This window comes from Micromesistius poutassou (genome assembly GCF_964030765.1).
Source record: "Micromesistius poutassou genome assembly, chromosome: 6".
Classification (NCBI taxonomy): Eukaryota; Metazoa; Chordata; class Actinopteri; order Gadiformes; family Gadidae; genus Micromesistius; species Micromesistius poutassou.
Window position 1 is genome coordinate 3,971,141 of NC_140276.1, and position 20,635 is coordinate 3,991,775.

A 20,635-nucleotide genomic window follows, 5' to 3' on the forward strand; every position below is an offset into this window, starting at 1 on the left:
AGACGGTAGCCTACTATCGAGCAGTTCACTCACCCTGTGCCTATTGCTTTACAACATTTCCACCCTCTCCAGCAATCAACATATTTTTAGGCTTCAGTGAACTATGCTATTGCTTTTATATATAAATAAACAACAGTTCAAGTTAGGCGCGGAGTGATACGGAACTCTGTAAACTGAATGGGTTTTACACATAGCTGTGTAAACGCTCAATATACAACAGTTGGGAACCAATCAGATCGCTTGATTTAAGCCACCCGTTTTATAAGAGCAGTATATTTCCCTCAAGGGGAACAGATATTCATAATGAACTCCTATGAGGAGTTCAAGAATCAGATAACAGCTAAGGGCAACACAGTTGCACAAAATAAGGCTAGGGAGGCGTGCTAGCAAAAAACAGCCAATCGTGTAAATTGCTAAGTGAAAATATTCTGCAAATTGTAAATAACTATGCCAAATGCAGAATTGTTCGCCATTATTCCCAATAGAGTGATGATGATTTCAAAATGCAAAAGCAACATCCAACCTGCTTTATTCTATAAATGAGGGGATTCCCTTTAAATACACCCTATGTATAAAAATCGCAGTGAAACGCATACACACTGCGCAACAGTAAGTGCACGGTTTCTTTGTGTAGCGCCAGTCTTGAGTAAAGTATAGCCACGTATACAGTGGTGGTTCTGCTGGGGACTCCCATAACTCTGAGTCCGGACCCCCCTGTGGCCCCCCCGAACGAGGAGTCTGCGTCAATGATAAATAGCGCTCGTCCGCGAGCCAACCCCCGGCCCCCCCCCCCCCGTCAACAATCGCGCCCGCAACAGTGCTCGTCCGCGATCCAACCCCCCCCCCTCCCCCCCCCCCAACAATCGCGCCGGCAACAGCGCTCGTTCGCGATCCAACCCCCCCCCCCGTCAACAATTCGGCACCTGCCCCTCAAAACTCCTGTGTACATCCCTGTATGTGCCCCTCTAACACAAAAGCCGGCCCCATCCAGGCCCCCCCATTAAAACTGGTCTAGAACCGCCACTGCACGTATAATCAAAGAAAACTGATCCGAGACCACCTTAATACTATGGGGTCAGTTCAGTCTCATTAATAATGAATGCACAGAGAAAGATTCACAAATGTATTTTGTGATTTATATATAAATGACTCTTCTTACAAATACATTTCAATGCACACACAAATGGATATCGGTATACAAATGTAAAATAAATCCATAAAAAGTTTCACAAACACATTTCTGATCCACACACAAATGTGTCTTGTTTTAAATAAATGTAATATAAATCCATAAATATATTAATTAAAAATATATTTGCAATTTTCATCAAAAATGCAGTTGGATGTTGTTACATTTATATACAAACTGTTAAACTTGAATTTGCAAGACGCTTTTCATTTGTGAACTTGTTTGCATTTGTGTGTCAACTGGTCTGTATTTATATGTGGATTTTTGAGACTCTCCTGACGTGGCTGGATTCACGAATGCATTTTTTTCAACAAGGAACTCTCTGTAGCCAATCAGATGCCTCCCTCGTTTTCAGCCAATCACATGACTGCAGTCCCTCAAGGCCAATTTCCACCAGAACCGTCACGGAGGCGTAACGGCAGCGAAGTGGATGTGTTCCGTACTGCAATCCCCACTGGAAGCGGTCCGGACACGTTACGGCTGAGACGTCACAGGAAAGGACACAGTGTTTTTCCACCTCGATGATCAACGATTCATCATCCATATTTCAGCTGTTGACTTCTGACTGAACTCGTAACGTTAATGTATCAATCGGCGGGAGGAGCTCCTCCGGGAGTCCGCATACGACAACAATCCCTTTCTCCTCCTGTCACTCTTCAGAGTCGAGGCCAAAGTTCCTTTCCCCCAATTCCTTCTCCTCCATGGCCGAGATAACCCCACTACGAGTCTTCATTTGTTGTGGAAGTACCAGAGAGTCGGAGACTCGACGCATCCAAATACATTTTTGATGAAAATTGCAAATATATTTTCAATTAATATATTTATGGATTTATATTATATGGATTTATATTATTATATTATTTATATTATATTATTTAAAACTAGACACATTTGTGTGTGCACAGAAATGTGTTTGTGAAACTTATTTTTGTTTATGGATTTATTTTACTTTATTTATACCAATATCCATTTATGTGTGCATTGAATGTATGTGTATTTGTGAGAAGAGAGTCATTTGTATATAAATCACATTTGTGAATCCTTCTCTGTGCATTCATTATTAATGAGACTGAACTGACCCCATATAATACACCTGGGTCGTGTAAGCCACATTACTATTGTGGGAACCTTTTGGCTGGCTGGTTTAGGACATCTGGTTACCTAGTTTTCACACCGTTTTTCAGACTTTCTCTCACAGTCCAGACATACAGTGGCCGACTATAACAGTTCGGTTAACCACTAACTGCAGAAATGTTATCTCGTCTACAATGTCTCTAGTAGGATCGTTTTTGTTTAACGAAGCATCGCATATTATAGGCTACTACAATTCTTGCGCACACAGTCCTGTGTAGTCATGCTCGGTTGAACGTGAATACATTTATTTACTTTGCAAGTAATTCTGGGACTTTAATTTTCCTTCATATCAGTCGTCCTTTTTTGCCAGTAGGCCTATGTACGTAAAATAGGTCTTAAATTGCATTCATAATGGTCTTAAAAATTTGGTCTTTAATTTGACTTGTTGAAACATGCAGAAACCCTGTCTGTTTACTTGGGATTGTTTGATTTTTCCGCTGTGATGCGTTTTGCACCTCGGGCCGTTGTCTATGTCTATATATTCTACTGAAGCGCACACACAGTTTATGTGATGATGCGATGATAGGCGGGGAGGGAGGTCAGAGGGCCATGAGTCACGATTCGCTCATTGCTAGGGAGACCCCAAAAGATGAGTTCACGATCGCTGAATCCCTATTGGTTCAGACGGGGTGTGCGTCAGTTTGTTCAGTGCAGCATGTAGGTATAAAAGTAACCCCAACCTGCGAAATTACAAAAATAACAGACTCGGCTCGGCTGCAGTCAGCGAGTCATTTAGGAAGGCCTACGGAGGGTTCAGACGGTTCGAGACGACGGGATGGAGAGGATGCGGATTCTACCTTTGGTTCTGCTGGGTCTTCTCCGACCCAGCATGGGCACAGTGTTTCCATTGACCCAGGTAGGTGGCCTACATCCGCGGGAACAAACTCCGGCGTAAAAATATCGTTTTCTCACCACCATGTTTACAGTTATGTTGCCTGTACGCTATTTTATTAGAGGTCATGGATCCCTTTTTTTTTTAAGATTAGTAAAAAGGGTTTAGCCTAGCTATACTGCGTTCAAGCATAACCTATGATGGCTTTAAGAATATCCGTTTATTAAAGAGTTGGCCTATGGGGTAGTCCTACCTTTTCTTTTCATCATGAAAATAAAATCCAAAGCTTCAGAGGAACACATATTAAGCATAGGCCAAACCATTAAGTATATTAGCCTGCCTTGTTAGGTGCTCATGTAACGTGACACAATGCGTTGTTAGTCATTCATATTAATTACTAAGACAATAAGCCTCAACAATGTAAGCACTATCAGAAACTCTGAAGGACCTTGCCTCAGGACATCGACTAGAGCAATGTTTTTGTTATTCTTGAATTTACAACAATATAAAATAATAGATAATTGAAAATAAAGACATAAAAAAAGTCTATATTGTTCAGTAAAAAAACACATTATCAAAAATAGTGTCACTTTGTGGATTCCATCATATTATTTATTTTGTATTTTTTTTCTTTTGATGTTTTGTGTATTGTGTTGGCTAGATAAACACAGCAGGGTAACTGACGTTCACTATTCACTGTTTGGGCCATGGTCTTTTAAAAGGTGCTGGCACTCTTTCAGCCACTGTGAGTATTTATCTTTCGCGTACAAGGTGGTCGGCGAAAGGTCTTGTTGACATTTAGGTGTTCCACCTAAAGCCAAAGGTTGGGAGCCACTGGATCACTGCTGCAGACACAATTAGGTGTTTCTGACCGTAAAGACTAGGCCTAAATTCAAAATGTACACACTCTAAAACTAATAGGCATGAGGTAGGCCTAATCATCTCAAACTAGCCTTGAATGAAGTAGTCCTACATGTTTACTTTGATACTTTTGTTTGTTATCAATATATTTTTCTTTTCATAAGACAATGTAGGAAATCTAACACTGAATAAAATTTGCAAATGCAAAGAAATCCTAAAATAGACAATGACTAGTAGCTAAGACAACATTAAAAACAGTAATTATATTCATTTGTGTATTTGTGTAATCATCTGTGGCCGTTTATTCAAGATAGATGTTTTTGACCTGTTTAAATACGAAGATGTTTGGTGATTCAACCAAACCTGATATCACACCGACTTTGTTGCTGTTGACCTGATAAAAAGGAGACAATAGTTTTTAACCAGCAGGTGTGTTTCCCTCCCTCAGCCGTGTGAAACAGTAAACGGTACCATTTATGGGTACCAGGCAAAAACACTGAATGGGAGTCAAACCGTCTCCTTCAGCGAGTACGTCGGGCAGACAGTCCTCTTTGTCAACACGGCTACATACTGATCCTTTACCCCCCAGTATGTGGGTGAGCATTGAATAACGCTTTCTTCATTAAGTCCACCATAAACAATCACCCCTTTCTTCCACCTCTGAGGGTACATCATCTTAACTTTCTTCTGTTACCTACCATCAGAGTTGAATGCACTACACGAGGAGATGAAGCCCTATGGATTCGCCGTTCTCGGGTTTCCCTGTAATAATTTTGGAAAACAAGAACCAGGGACCAATGCTGAGATCCTACCAGGGATGAAGTAAGTAATCCTCTTCTCTCTGCATGGCTCGCCGAAGACACATAAGCAATGCAACCAATGAAACTGAATCAGGGAGTATAGAGTTGCAGCATATATTCGCTGACACCTGGCTCCAATGAAGGTATGTAACATTAGATCTATGAATGTAGATATCTGTCAATCTGCAACATTTTCAATTTGGGAACTAACCCTAATCCCTTAAATCCCTCCCCCTCTCTATGCATTCCTCAATGGAGTAAAGCAGCCAGGCTAGTGGTTCTACAATCCATAGGCTGCATTAAGAGAATGTAGCATTACCCAAGTACTACTAAAGGAGTGCTTGGGCCCAGTGAGGCACTGGGGGCCCAAGCCCTGATCGTCTCACCGGTGGTCATTTTCCACTGACTAGACGATCCCTTCCTGCGTTTCAGACATGTAAGACCCGGCAAGGGATTTGTCCCCACGTTCCAGCTGTTTGAAGTCGGCGACGTCAACGGAGATAAGGAGCAACCGGTGTACACCTTTCTCAAGGCGAGTCCCCTCCCCCCTCATGGAATAAGACATGTGCCTATGCCTAATCATTAGTGTGATGTCTAGTTAGGGGGGGGTCTGTGAAAGTAATGTGTTTTGCTTTGCAGAGTGCCTGCCCACCGGTCGGCGACAGCTTGGGAACGGCGTACGGGAACCTGTTCTGGGAGCCGTTCAAGCTGAGCGACATCAAGTGGAACTTCGAGAAGTTCCTGGTGGGGCCGGACGGGAAGCCAGTCAGGAGGTGGTTCCCCGAGGTCCAAGTCTCCGTCATCAGAAGATTCATCATGGACTACCTCCGGCCTTTACACGGCCAGAGAGATTCAGATTAACCCCTTTTTAAAATCTTAAAGGTCCCATGACATGCCATTAGGTGTGGTGTGATTAGCCATTACAAACCGTTTTGGAAATCTGTCCCTTATGACATCACAGGTGGGCGTGTCCACCTAGATGTGTGACGGATAGATGAGCAACGTTTGCTACAGTCCACTGGGTACGCTGGTCGACTGATCTATCGAGCACACATCTAGGTGGACACGCCCACGTGTGATGTCATAAGGGGCAGATTTCCAAAACAGCTTCTAACAGCTAATCACACTCACACCTGGTGGCATGTCATGGGACCTAAGCAAATGTTTAAACTTTCAACTGGCGACTCAACTTGTTTTCACGGAGACGAGGCACAGGTGTTGTGGAGGAGTGTTCCTCTGACGGTCTGCGACAGGTTCTGTGAAGCGGAGAGTTTGGCATGATAACATGAAGATGGGGCTTGAAAGCAGGATCTCTGTGGAGCCTCTTCTGAGCCTGGGGGGTCCGGAGCCAGCCCTGGAGTGCATCGGGGCTGCTCTGCTGATCCCAGCGTCATGTCATCTCCTACCGCGGCAGAACCTGCTGCATGACCTCCTGCAGAGAACCTTGGTTTGCTGAGTACCTTCAATAAAGCTTGAGGGAAACACAGTTGCTGACTCAAATTTGTGCTTCAAGCAATATGCAAAGTTATGCAGACTGACTTCCTGTGTGTGTGTGTGTGTGTGTGTGTGTGTGTGTGTGTGTGTGTGTGTGTGAGATTGCAATCTGGATTTAGCAGAGCAAATATGACGTTCAGAGTTGACAGAAGACAGACATTTAGAATATTTATTAAGCTGGTCAAATACAAAAAGTCTCACATAAGATGTGCTTTTGCCTACAGCAAAAAGGAACAAGAAAAACATAACTAGGCTACAAACCAAGAAAATACAACTGCCAATAATTACAGCGTACCTTTCAAAGTGCAATTCAGCTAATGTCTCAATTCAGCTCCCACCAATGAGGATTTTGTTCCCAATAAATTGTTGGATTAAAAAAAGTTGTCCCAAATAATCTACAGACAATTTGAAGCCCGCCATCCCGTCTTCTGCAATACATACTAGGGGAAACTGTATGAATACTGAGCTAAATTGTGAATCAAAACAAAAAGTGAAAGGAGTTAACATAGCGAGTAAACCGTTTCAAATGGCCGGGTGTCCGAAGCTGTGCTTGTTGTCAGTACTGGACCGAGTGTTGCAGCAGGTCACTGACCACACACACACACACACACACACACACACACACACACACACACACACACACACACACACACACACACACACACACACACACACACACACACACACACACAGAGAGAGCTGCAACACAAGGTCATGTGTTCTAAAAAGACAACTGAAGGCAACCATATGATGGGGGGGGGGGGGGTTCATCTTCTGATCTTTAAATCGGTATTTGACTCACCGCAAGTGACCTTGTTTGAAGGAATGGGAGGAAAAGGATCAATTGTTTGGGGGGGAGAAAAGGGGGGAAGGGGTTCAATTGGCTAATCTCTACAAAGGATGGGAATTTGTTGTGGACAACGTTATAGGATGCTGAAGGATAAAAAAGGTAAGAACAAGTGACCAAATCATTAAATCAGGTGCGGTAAATTAAAGTGTTGGTTTTTATGAGATTAGGTCCATTAGAGTGAAAAAACGCGTTTGTATGTGTATGTGCTGTTTTGTCGAGTATTGTGTGTCTGATACAAACATACAATGCCAATAGCTACAATATATTGGGATTACAGTAACAACATAGAAAGAACAGCATTACTAAAGACAATGATTTACACTGAGTCAATGCAACTATCAAAACATTAGATTATAAATAAATTATCAATAATCACAATCATGTATTTTTTGCCATGATACCATCAAAATTAATTTCCCAAAATTTTAGTATTTCAACAATCACTTTTGAACAGTTACACATATGGGACAGGTCTAGAACATCAATGGTACTGAAGAAATCATCATAAATGAAATAACATTCACATTACAATGTCTATGATTCAATGTACCTACATAATCATTCTTTGTTGGAATGAATATATGTGGTCTTGTTCTTAAATCGGGAATGGCTTCCGTTTAACTCTACGAGTAACAAACTAGGTATGTGAAGTTGTTACATTTCTGCAGAGACAATCACGTAGGTATATTGTCAGAAAAAAAAAAAAAGTATGTTGATAGTTTCCAACCTATTTAACAAATGACTTCGGTTCCTGCATAGAATCATATGAAGCAGATTGAGTCTCAAAAATAATAAGTTTAAAAAAATCTAAACAATATATCATGTATATATATTCAGAATAGCGAAAACAGTGTTTCACAAATAGGCTTATAAAACGCAAGTATAAACAACATTCCGATATCTACAGTTCAGTAGGAAAATTATAGTTCAAATTACACCTTGTCAAATCAAAACAAACTGAATCATGCTACTACCCAAGCTTCATTTGGTTGGATCAGTGATGCTTCTAGTGCTTTCCAGGGTCAAGGTTCTGTCTTTCCCTTTTTCCGAATCCTGCCGCCGTGGACTGATCTGAAGAAACAAGACACAGGTTAAACAAACGATCAACACACACACACACACACGGTTTTGGAGGAACCCAGTAAAGCCAACTAGATGGTGTGTATCAAGGAAAATTCAATAACACGCAAGTTTAAGCAAGCACTCCGATTGGTCAATTCCCATTCTTGACCATGTTTAAATGCCTGGTGAAAGAACGGACAAAAAAATCGTGCCTAATTACAGAAAGTATCGCTACGCTAACTAGCCAAAACTACTTTCATGAGCCTAGTTTCCATAACAACGTTCAACTGACCATTGTTCAACTGAAGAGTCGGCTATCGTTACTATAGGAACTATTTTCTGATGGAGATGAACTCGGGCAGAAAGCTTGAATTTGAGGGCAAATTAACCCACAATATGAAAATATTTTACAGTATTGTTGATAATGAAGATGGTTTGTGTTATGTGTTATTGCAATCTTACACTTGATGGCGTTCTTTAATGTCATTATTGGTACTTGAAGCACAGGACGGCTGTGCTTTGCGTACCAATAATGACATTCAAGAACGGCATCTCGTGTAAGATTGCTTAATTACTACATACCGCCTCTGCCTAAGAGCATTTAGAGTGAACACTCCTGCCACAAAGCGCTTTGCTTTTTGTGATTAAACATTTGGTAAATGACTTACGATTGAACTCTGACCGCCGCATGTTGGTAAACAGTTACAGTTTGTATTGCAGTACTACACTCAAATGCAGTTTTGCAATCGTTTACATTCCAAACAGGCGCGCCCACGCTAAATACTCTTTGGCCAAATAAGTAAAAGGAATTATTCATGATATGCTTTATAACGTTTGAGTAAAGCCAGGAGATCCGGTTACGATTGTTTGATCGCCCAGTCCTTAACTAAGACTTCGCCTTGGGTACACTCTCCGTGTACCCAACAACTACACCCCTGAACAACAACACCATGAAGGAAAGATCTCCCAAGACAGGGGGGGGGGGGGAGCAAAGGTGATAGCTTCTGACCATACCTGTGGTCTCTGGTGGGGGTCTTGGACCCTCCCCGGTGACTCTGGACCCTCTGGGCTGGGGGAAGGACGACTGCCAAGGAAAACCCTACAGTGGGGGAAAGAAAGAAAGAAAGAACGCAAGAGTGAGAAAAATTGAAGGAGATAAAAAATAAAGTAATGGAGATAAATAAAGAAACCGATGGAGTGAGGGACTCCATCATCATCATCATCATCATCATCTCCCCTTGAACCACCTGGGACTAAAACCCACCAGACCTGCAGCTTTCTGCCCTACACTTGATCCTCTCCCTTGCAGAGACCCTCCATATCAGAACCCCCATCCCAACGCAGGGTGGAGCTACTGCTGGCGGGGCGAGAATGAAGACTCTTCCGATGAAGATAATGAATCTAAATGATGTCATCTGATAATGATACTAAAGTTTGGTCGGAGGGGGTGGCGGGCGGGGGGGGGGAGTGGAGGGGCTCGGTTCGGTCTCTTCCGGAGATCAAGCCCTTACCGGGTCGCGTCCGGGGGGCGGTGCTGCCGCGTTGGCTGCGGCGGCGGCGGCGGCGGCCGTAGCGCCCGCTGCGTTGGGCATCCGGGGGGGGAAGTGCACAGGCCAGCCCTCCAGGCCCGGCGCGCCCACCTGCACAGAGGGACCACAGTAGCTCAGCCGGCTGCTCACCGAGACACCATCCCCCCCCCCCTCCCCCGCGAGGTGGGAACGACATTGGCACATGCTGCCTTCTGGCCGCTTCTACCAGTGGGTGGGTCGGGGGTCACGAGTAGGCCTGTTGCGATAAGCACTAAATCAATCAATCGCACGATCAATTAAAATGAGACGATCATTTCTATCAAAACTGGATGACAAGGATGGATGACACTGGATGACAAGTTTTCACTCCGGACCGTCGGTCTCGACAGACCCCTCTCGTTTCCTTAGCGGAATGAGTTGATGAGGAGTTAACCCTCGAGTCGTGTCAGTCACTTGTCAGCCGCACGGTCTTTGTGTGGGGACTGGGGAGGCGGAGCCCTGGCGTTACAGAGTCAGAGCCCGTCTATACGCCTGTCTTCCGCGTGTCTTCCTAGACATTCTCTGCCAGAGTGCAGCATGAGAGCCCCGTGAGGAGTAGCAAGCCAGAGAAAACGCTAGTTGAGATTTGGAGGCATGAAAAACAAAGATGGAATTGGTTTCAAAGCCGAACGCGACAGCTGCCGCGTGGGAGCACTTCTGGTTCAAACCGAATGACCGCGGTGAACCACTTGAGTGAGAGCGGGTATATCGCATTTGTTGTACAACGGTAGCAACTAAACGCGCCAATACAACAAACATGCATCTGCACCTAAAGCATAATCATCCGATGCAGTTTTCCCAAAATACCACCGATCATGGGATGTCTCCGTCTTCCCGACAGTCCACAATCACTGGGGCGCTTAGTCGACAAACAAAAGTACAAACAGGACAGTCCAAGTGGTGCGCACTCACAGACAGTGTAGTTCACTTCATGTAGTTTTTATTTAAATTTTATTTATTGTTTTTAGTTGTGTTTGTGCATTTTTGGGTAAGTCCATTTTATTTATTGTTTTTGGTTGTTTTGTTTATTTTGGATATTTAAAATGTCTTCCAGTTCCAGTGTTAAATATTCTTTAGAAATAACAGTTTATTGATCTTTGAAAGGTTGTACTACATTATTATGCCGTTCAATATCATTATATTAGTTGAAAATGGTCTCAAAACTACAATATTATCGCTTATCGCAATATTTAGTTATTGTGACAGGCCTGGTCATGAGTAAACACCAATCAAAGGCTGCATGTGGACACTACTCTCTTGGGCTTGCACACCCCCCAAACCAGCCTCCCACCCAGTCGACCCGACCCGACCCGACCCGACCCAACCTCCCTCCGGACCTCCCACTGTTCAAACCGCCTCCCACTCCACCGGCCGTCGACGAATGTAAACCCTTGTGTAAACACACAAATGTAAAACACACTTCACACAAAGTGCAACAGCACCACACAGGGGCCAGACATCTGCAGAGCGCAAATATGCTCTTGTGGGCCACTAGAGGGCCACGGTACTCGCTTGAGGGCCAAAGCAAAGTTTGCTATAAAGAAGGAATCCATAGTAACCTTGGGTACACCTTACAATGAACCGCACAGAGCAGTGGAACAAACCCGTTGATCTTCAGTATGTATTTTTTTTAAACCGTGTGGTCTGGTGGAAAAGCTTAAGGTAGAGGTTAGCAGCGCGGGCTACGAGGGAGGGCGTACCTGTTTGTGGTGCTGCATCTGCAGTCTCTCCAGCTTACACCTTTCCGTCCGTTCTCTCTGGCACTCGTTCTGTGCCTGGTGGAGCTGACACACACACACACACACACACACACACACACACACAAGATTACCTAACATGACAACCGATTTGGATGCATTTTTTTTATGATGCTTTCTTTGTTAAAAATGAAAACAACATGTTTTTATCACCTATTATTTCTGCAGATAAAGGACTGATCTCCGCTGGTCGCACAACAACAACGTTATGAAGATTCGTAGGATCACAGCACAATTTGATCCAAATGGGGATTTATTTAACTAATGAAGTATGGTACAATTATGAGGACATATACTGTATATGACATACATATATAAGTATTCTCATAATTTCAACGTTTACATTTATAACGTTTGTCGCCAAGCATCTGCGCCCTACGATGCTACATACTGCTGCGCAGGCTTGCGTCCGTGCGAAAAACACTTGTTTGCACACGCGGTTTCAAAGGGTTTGCATACTCCAAACTTAATCCCGGCTTACTTGATTGGTTAAATTAGTCATTTGACCCTGAAGCCGCTCCACTTGTCTCCTCAAATCCTCCTTCTCTTCGTTCATGCGCTCCCTGTCGCTCCTCTCTTTCCTGAAGTCTTCTTCAAAGATCTTCACCTGGAGTGCAGAGAACAGACCCCCCCGGGTTTAACAAGGGTACGGCATTCACACGCGGCCCGCGGGGGCCGGCGGAGGCGTCCGAACAGCAATGATGCCTCCTCTGACCTGTTCCTTGAGCACCGCCACTTGAGTGAGCAGTTCCTGCTTCTTCAAGTTGCTGGCGGCGTCCCCGTGGTTACCCTGGCCAGGTGGGGGCTGGGTGGCGGCGGGGGGGTGCAGATTCAGGGCCTCCTCCAAAGCCTGGTGGTGAGAGATGGCATTGAGTGATGTAAGCAAAATAACACACACACACACACACACACACACACACACTTCCTATAAAACACACACAAACTTCCTCCAACACACACACACTTCCTAGAACACAACACACTCACACACACTTCCTCCAGCACACACACACACACACACACCCTGTTGAGCCGCTGGATCTCCTTCTCCTGGTACTCCCTCTGCTTGCTGAGCGGCAGCAGCTGGTCCTGCAGGTATCGCACCTTCTGCTTCAGCTCCGTCGTCTCCGAGTTCAGACACTCCTTCTCGCCCTGGACACCGGACGGGAATACAGCCTCAGACCACAGAACCCCACCGCCGCCGCCCCCGGCTCATCTTTAGAAACTGCCAGGCTATACTAGACCAGTAGTAGACGGCGCACAGCAGCGCGTTCGGTGCACTCGTAGCTTTACACTAGACTGCTCTGTGTATCCTACACTCAAGGACCTTGAATATTGCCGGCAAAATGTCTTTGGTTTTTGATTGTTTGGGTTCCATTCCTTGACTATGACAGTCAGTACAGCTATCTGTATTGTCTGGGTTCCATCCCTCTAACGACATAACAGACCGCACAGCTCTCTTTACAGTCTGCGTGTGATCAGCTTGTGTGTGTGTGTGGTGTAATATTCTCACCTGGACGTTCTCGATCTTGGACTTGGCCAGCAGGAGCTTCTTGTCGTAGTCCCGCTGCCGCTGCTCTCGCTCCGCCTCCAGCTCCACCACCGCCTTCTGGGAGTCAGCCAGCCGCTGCCGGAGGTCCGTGATCTGGGAGGGGAAGGACGAGGGCGAGGGGCGTAAAGAAACAGAAAGAGAGGCCGGTTTGTTGCCTTGACCTTCGTAACACCGCCTAGGGAAGCACCTAGGGGCTCTACAGAGGGTTACCCGGGCAACTCCGCGCTTAGCAGGCTCTGGTTTGGTACATGTACTGTTAACTGTGAACTGTTATTTCTCCTAACATTTGTATTTCTATCAATGTGTTGTTATTACTATTATTTTATTTGACTAACATTACCGTCCCAGAATCAGATTGGCAGACTATTATGAAATAGCCAGGGGCTAAAATGTTACTGGTACTTTATATACTCATTTTGTACACAACATTTTGGCCTACATTATACAAACATCGAACCCATCCATGAAACGCTACAAACTCAAATGATTAAGAAGCAACTGATCGCTAAGAAATTACTTCCAGCGTGTCCATAAAACCAAACCCCCACACAAAACGCCATACCTTCTGTTCAAACTGGGTCTTCATGTTGTTCCACTGGACGTCCCACTGCTTGTTCACCTCCAGCACCTGGGAGACACAAACGCAGCCAGAATGAAACTGACTGAAACAATAAAACCCACACGTGTGGACCACATGTCCAGGCCGGACTTTCCCTGATCATAGCAACAAGGATGAGTGGAGAGAGAGAGAGCGAGAGAGCGCGGGCGAGTGTGAGAGCGAGGGCGAGGGCGAGAGAGACTTACATCCTTTCTCTGCTTCTCCAAAAGCTTGATCTTCTTTTCGTACACCTCCGGGTCACATGACTTCACTGGGGTTTTGTCCACAGCTTTCGCACTCTGGGAGGAGTTCATAAATATAACACATGTGAATAATAAGAATCTAAGAGGAATACATTACCAAGTGCTATGGGGGCTGGACAGTAGTACTAGTAGTAGTAGTGGACAAGCTGTTCGTCTTCCAGCCGTAAAGGGCAAGATCTACTTGTAGGCTTCCTTGAGCTGGATAGAAAACCGAATGACCTGCAGCTGAACTCACTGCGAGTCGCGCAAATAGTAAGAGGTTCTTAAACACACTATTCACATAGAACATGCATGTGTTTCTGAGAGGCAGCACTAAATTACGATCCAATACAGGGAAATAGAATTCCCATCCACATTTATTGGCCTACTTCTTTGAACCCGCGTCTAGGAGCCGTGCAGGGGGGGGGGGGGGGGGGGGGGCACTGGCGTTTGATTGGGCTGTAATCCCACCACTGTGGAAGAATCCATGTGAATATACAAGAGGAAGGCTCGTCATGGCCTCACAGAGAGAAGGCAGCGAGAAGGTCTGGGGTTTGCAAGGTGGAACTCTGTGGAGCTGACATGCCCTCCCCCAGTGGTCACATGGGTGTCCTACAGGCAATCTGGTGTCCTTCCATTGAGGGGCATGTCAGACATTGAATAAAGATTCATAGAGAAAATAAACTAAATAAATAAGAGTAACTAAACTCACTATAGGGCAGATGTTAACTTATATGGGCCCACATTTCAGTGGGGTGAAGGTTGGGACATTTTGCCGACCTTGGAGGGAGTGGTCATCTCCATCTTGGATCTGACGCTGGGGGATTCCTCCTTCACTGGCTCCTCCTTGGCGTCCTCCGGCTCGCTGTCTGTCTGAACCGCGGGGTCCGCCCCACCGGTCACTAGCTCCTTCAGCTTCTGGTTCTCAAGCCTGGAAGACACACACATACATACACAAAAGTGTAAAACAGAGGCCTTGTGTGTTACACCGGGAACACCCCAAGATACCACAACAACAGTAGCACCCAAATCCGGTCAAAGTGAAAGTGATGCTCTATTCAACATGACCGTTTACACTAGTGTTATGCTCATCAGTTTGAAAGAAAACAAAAAGTCACCTCAGTTGTTCCAAGTCTCGATTCCTGAACTGGTGATCCTCCTCCATTTTCTTTCGAAGCTCATTGTTCTCCTGTCTGAGCTGCTCACAAAGTGTCTGAAACAAAATACGTTTGTTTTGGTTTTTTCCGGCCCATTACATTCAGTCTATTACACGAGAGATGGAAACCGAAATGAACAGCCAAACCAAAATAGAATAGCTCATATTGAAACTGAAGTTTGTAGTGGATTTCCTTTTTACGATACAGGTTTTACAAAAGTTAAAACTTTCAAATGTATCGGCTGCTGTTTTTCTCTCATTAGGACACATTCTTGATGACACTTCTAACACTTAGATTGAGCAAACTTAGCCCAGTTAGGAGGATTAAGTAAATAAGTCAGATTTTTCAGATAACATTATTTAAATCCCTATTGATCAGCATTGACCACTGATATATGCAGGTTATTTTAAGTTACAAGCAGGTTGAAAAGTTACATTACGACATTCAGACTAACTAGCAATTAATAGGCAAATCAAAAGTCCATCAGCATAGCACAAACTATATTTCTCTACACTTAAAAGAAGGACAAACAATAGTTGTGTCTATATCCTATTTATGAGTGAAATGGCGATGAAGGCACAACATAAAAGCTATAAAATAATAACAACAACAACAAATTAGATTAGATTAATAAAATATGACATAATTAAATAACTGCAATCAGGGTTTTCCCAATACCGCCACCTCTCGATCCCACCCCCAAATGGTTCTTTCCTGTCGAATCCCATCTGTGACCCTACTGCAATCAACGGACCCACCTGCAAGAGCGAGGTGCGCTGTTCGTTCTTCTGCACCTTGGAGGACAGGTGGTGGAACTCCACGGCCATGCGACCCAGGTGGGCCAGCAGCTGGTTGGGGTTGGACTCCTCGGCGAACACGCTGAAGGAGCTCTCCAGCCTCTGCAGCTGGCTGGCCAGCTCCATGTTGTCCTGGGGCTGATGGGGCACCACACCCAGGGCCGCCGCCGCCGCCGCCGCTGCCGTCTGTGGGGCAACACAGGGGCGAGCATGAGCCCCGGGCTGCCTCTCTGCTGGTGGAGCCGCGGACGACTCCATTCAAATTCTCGACCGCGCAGACGGGTTTATGAGAGGGAGCGCTTTACTGTCGACCTCCTACGCTTTGCCTTTTTTCAGAGCTTCAGCTATGCTGAAATCGATCCACTCACTATTCGGTAAATACTAAATGACTTTGTTGAAAGTAATTTAAAAGATAATCGGAATGTCTTTTCATTAGTCCCGTGGCAGTAAGCTACCAAGCCCAAGCGTCGACTCTTAACAGTCTGGGAGCTAATTCAGTCGGGAGGCAGATCACAAGACCCCATGTCCCATGGAAGGACGTTCTTACAACACAATCAAGCTGCTCTATAAACAAACTACGTCTGATTCACAGACTATGCGGATGCGTCGACAGTTCTTGTCTGTGATAATCCTGTACTTTCCCCTCAGCCTGACTCAGAACGGGAGTACCAGTGTTGAGTTGTACTTTGGTTGAGTCACCGAAAGGAGGACGAGTTCCAATCATCAACAGCATGGAGAGGCTAAATTTATCCGCAGGAAATTAGTATGAAACGAAACCCTTTGGCTTAAACTGTGGTCAATGTATACCAACAAACGTCATGGTTAATAGATTGTTCAGCACAGGATTACATGAATTACTGGGTGTACTCTATATTTACTTATCACGCCTTTGTTAAAAGGGTGTAGTAGAAGTGTAGTCGAGTCATGCAAGGAAACAATGATAATGATTGAGTACTCACACTGTGACCTTCCAACGCCTTGTGTTCTAAATGTACCAGTTCGTCTTCTGTGAGGCCCTCCTGTAAAACAGAAGAGATCTGTGAGCCTTTTGAAATGAAGGAAGAACCCTTCCAAACTGGAAAGAACCAGATGGCTGGGAGGCGCGCACACTCACACACACACACACACACACACACACACACACACACGCAAATTTAGAAGTCTAAATTCCAAAGCCGGGATTTATTTTCTCTTCCATGTTGTCCATTATGGAACAGAGAGCCATCAGCCGCCCCGTCCAGGGCTGCCTCTGAACGACTGACTCACCAGAGGCTTCTCAGGCTGCAGGGCCTTGCCTGAGGAACACGCCGGGTCCTCCTTCAGCTCCTGGCTGATGAGCGCGTGGGCTTTCGCTTGAGACGCAAGAAAGCAATGACACATTATTAGACATACTACACTCATTTTTGTATTTTGTATTTTTCTTGCACTGGGGAAATAATCCCATACTGCATCCGAGAGCATACGTGGCAACTCCCCGACACGCATCACCATTACCTGACAGCCTGTGAGGCGTCAGCTGGGCTTCGCTCGGTCCTCCGCGGTCTCTCTCTCCTCCCCGGTCCCTCTCTCCTACCCGGTCCCTCTCTCCTACCCGGTCCCTCTCTCCTCCCCGGTCCCTCTCTCCTCCCGTGCAGAGGCTGGTGGTGAAGATGGAGGACTTGAGGGCCTCATTGTCCCGGACCAGCTCCTCCACCCTTTGCCGCAGCCGCGAGGCCTCCGTCTGGGACTCCTCCAACAGGTCGCCTGCAAAACACATCGGTTGCTCAGTGACCATCCATGCCAAGGCTTTGATTGGTCTAGATCAGGGGTTCCTATCCACTTTTTCTCATCTCGGGACCCAGAAGACAATTTTAACATTGTGTTTGTGGGATCCGATGGTACGCTGAATGCATTTGTGTGATTGCAATCAATCAGTTATTAAAGCCATCCGTCAATACAGATAATTCAGTTAGGGCGTGCCGTACATGTGGAGCCTCTACTAACAACTTCCTGCTCAACTGGAAGAAAGAGCAAATCTACTTTTTTTTTTTTCTTCAAAGAAATCTTCAAATCAAATTCTTGACAAAAAACAACAAGAACACGTCAGGGACATCTGATGGAATAAGATTACATACCGGACCAACCGACAGGACCAAACTGGCATCCTAAGATAAAACGCACAGCAGGAGTGTCATGGAATTGTGGCAGGGAGGACCCAGGCATGCAGTTACTCATGGAATGAAAGGGTCACGTACTCCCTGGGGACATGTTCACTTGAGATTGACTCACATGCAAGCATGACCGCACGCCTACCAATGAAAAGAATCCCGTTTCACCGCATTCCCCTTTATCTTTGTACCACGCAACACGCAAACACAATTCACAACTACGTGTTATTAGGCAGAATGTCTAATGTCATAATACCCATGTGAAATGCAAAACATAAGAAATAAATAACTTCATAAAACCAGAGAGGTTGTTTTGCACTCAATTATCAACAGGCGACAACCACAACTACCCTCGTCGGTCATGTAAGATCATGGAACCGGACACCTGCGACAAAAGGTGACTAAGAGCCGCTGGCCCCCTCTCTCTCCCTCTCTCTATACATTGCTATGATGGCGTGGAAGTCACCCAAAAGAAAAGCACCTACCTAAGCTTTTCAGCCCCTTCATCCTCTCCCTCAGTATGCCGTTCTCCTCCAGGAGCTGGCGGTAGCTGAAGTCCTCTCTGGCCTTGGCCTCACTCCCGCCGGGGTCGTAGATCCGGTAGGGTCCTTTCCCTTCCATCGCCACCGCTTCACTTACTAAGCATGGTGCTCTGAACTGAAAAGGGAAGAGTGAACCAGTGAGGGAAATGTGGAAGAAGGTACTAATGTGGTGGTGAATGAGACGCTGGGAGGATGGACTCTGATTGGTGGGAGGAGCAGTGAGAAAAAAACAAAAACACAGACATGCGAAACAATGCATTATCATTTGTCAGGGAGCAAAACAATGTAAACACTGCAAGCGGAGAGGCGCTTTACATTACAACTACAATTACTTTAATTACAAAACATCTTTATTGTGGTCGCACACCCAATTATATTTATAGTGGAAAAAAGGATGACATTTTAATGGCATGATGCTAAACATTGAAGCCACTGAAGTGCAGTCACAACATCTCCGTCAAGGTTACAATACGCAAGCATTTCACTGTGAATAGTGCAGCTGTGCCAAAATTATAACCACAAAGGAATGCAACCACTGATGTCCCCGTCATGTAGGATGGCAGAAACGGCATGCACTCAGGCACCCCTCAAAGTAAAGAGTTACTCTACCCCCTTGGAGTCTTTTCGACCTCTTTTCCTCTCTTCGTTCATAATTCATAGAACGGAGAGTCTAAAATATTCAGTCCAAAAACAACAAAAGAGGACATGTACCAATCGACAAGATTAGATGTGCCGATAGCAATGACCGAGACAGTGATAACAAGACAAACAACAGCATCACATCCTCTTTCCGCGAGTTACGCTCATAGCAGCATCCGAGCTCTCGATACAAGGCAACGCTCACGTTTATGTCGGCTACATCTGCTATGACCGCTTATATACACGAGAGCACAGGAGCAAATAGGAGGTAAAACTACGGCGTGTGAGATGCATTCAAGAAAAAAAAAAGTTTACGATCTGTTTCTCGTATAAAGCCAGCTAATATTAGCGATGTGAATGTGTAATCATGGCTAATATCAGGTTTCGCTGTTGTCATGCAAATAGCTAGAAGCTGGCTAGCGGCTGGCTAACATGAAATGGCCATTCGAGAAATTGCAGCGAGTCGCTCCTTCATCATCCCGCGATTGCTCTTATTCGGATCCAAACTCCTCGGTTTGGCATCGAAGTTAGACGACAAACAAAAGAACAAAGAGATGTCTTTTGTGAGTTACCTTTCAGTGGAGTGGCCTGTCTTCTCCTACCCAGACATCTATTGCGGAAGTGGTCTGCGCTGTAACCTGGGAAATTCCACCTCGCTAAACGCTCAATGTAAACAGCACTGAATGACAGCTCGGTGAGCCAATGGACAGCACTGAGTGACAGCTCGGTGAGCCAATGAACAGCACTGAACGGTACCCCAGTGGGCCAATGGTTGCACAGGATGTCACCAGTGGCGACACCACGTAACCTCATTCCCAGGTGTTCTCGTCTCACGACGGAACGGGATGCTCCAAATGAGCGTTATTGGCGAAAGAGAGGTAGGACTTTTAGTTTCATGGTGAGGGATAAGAGGCGGGACTGCCGGTAGAGGGGTATCCGTCTTCGTTAAATGCTAGGATGTTGCTTTGTCAATATATTTTTTTTAAACAACAACAACAACACTGCATATGTATTCTCCTTGTCTTTGTTTTTTTTTTATTCTTGTCGTGTTCCTATTATTCTCGCTCTGGGGTACACAGCTAAAAGGAAGTAGGTGGCCGGAAATTGGCGCTGCGGTAGACCGGGATACCGCCATAATTCAGGATCCTATTTCAGCCTGGCGGCGACCGACCGCACCAAGTATGTCAACATGGGGAGGGAGATTTGTTTTTTAATGTAAAGTTATTAGGTGGGTTTATGTTTTAATAAAGTTGTCATTTTAGACCAGAAATTTGTCAGCTTTTCTCCTCGTCATTGACAGAGACAAGACATACAGAACATAAAATGAAAATACTCATAGTAAACAGTACTAATTTTATGTTTTTTTATATATATAGGCCTATATATAACTTACAACTTACTAAATTACTGACTG

General features: G+C 45.1%; 2 protein-coding genes across 2 annotated transcripts; one reads left to right on the forward strand and one right to left on the reverse strand.

The window, feature by feature from the left end:
- The first annotated feature begins 2,998 nt into the window (after positions 1 to 2,998).
- On the forward strand, positions 2,999 to 5,711 carry gpx3 (glutathione peroxidase 3). Its single transcript, XM_084469817.1, is given in 6 exon segments — positions 2,999 to 3,179; positions 4,465 to 4,612; positions 4,721 to 4,838; positions 5,249 to 5,348; positions 5,456 to 5,668; positions 5,670 to 5,711. Coding segments are annotated over 6 exon segments (687 nt in total). The 5' UTR covers positions 2,999 to 3,098; the 3' UTR covers positions 5,697 to 5,711.
- A 754-nt stretch (positions 5,712 to 6,465) lies between these two features.
- Positions 6,466 to 19,833, reverse strand: tnip1 (TNFAIP3 interacting protein 1). Its single transcript, XM_084469025.1, has 19 exons — positions 19,794 to 19,833; positions 19,192 to 19,252; positions 18,526 to 18,697; positions 17,388 to 17,636; positions 17,160 to 17,245; positions 16,853 to 16,912; positions 15,855 to 16,079; positions 15,058 to 15,152; positions 14,720 to 14,870; positions 13,904 to 13,996; positions 13,662 to 13,727; positions 13,061 to 13,192; positions 12,571 to 12,699; positions 12,263 to 12,397; positions 12,029 to 12,154; positions 11,491 to 11,574; positions 9,734 to 9,862; positions 9,237 to 9,321; positions 6,466 to 8,231 (listed from the first exon to the last, which is right to left on the reverse strand). The coding sequence occupies exons 2-19, from the start codon at positions 19,231 to 19,233 to the stop codon at positions 8,167 to 8,169; spliced, it is 2,124 nt and encodes a 707-aa protein (XP_084325151.1). The 5' UTR covers positions 19,234 to 19,252; positions 19,794 to 19,833; the 3' UTR covers positions 6,466 to 8,166.
- Positions 19,834 to 20,635: the final 802 nt, after the last annotated feature.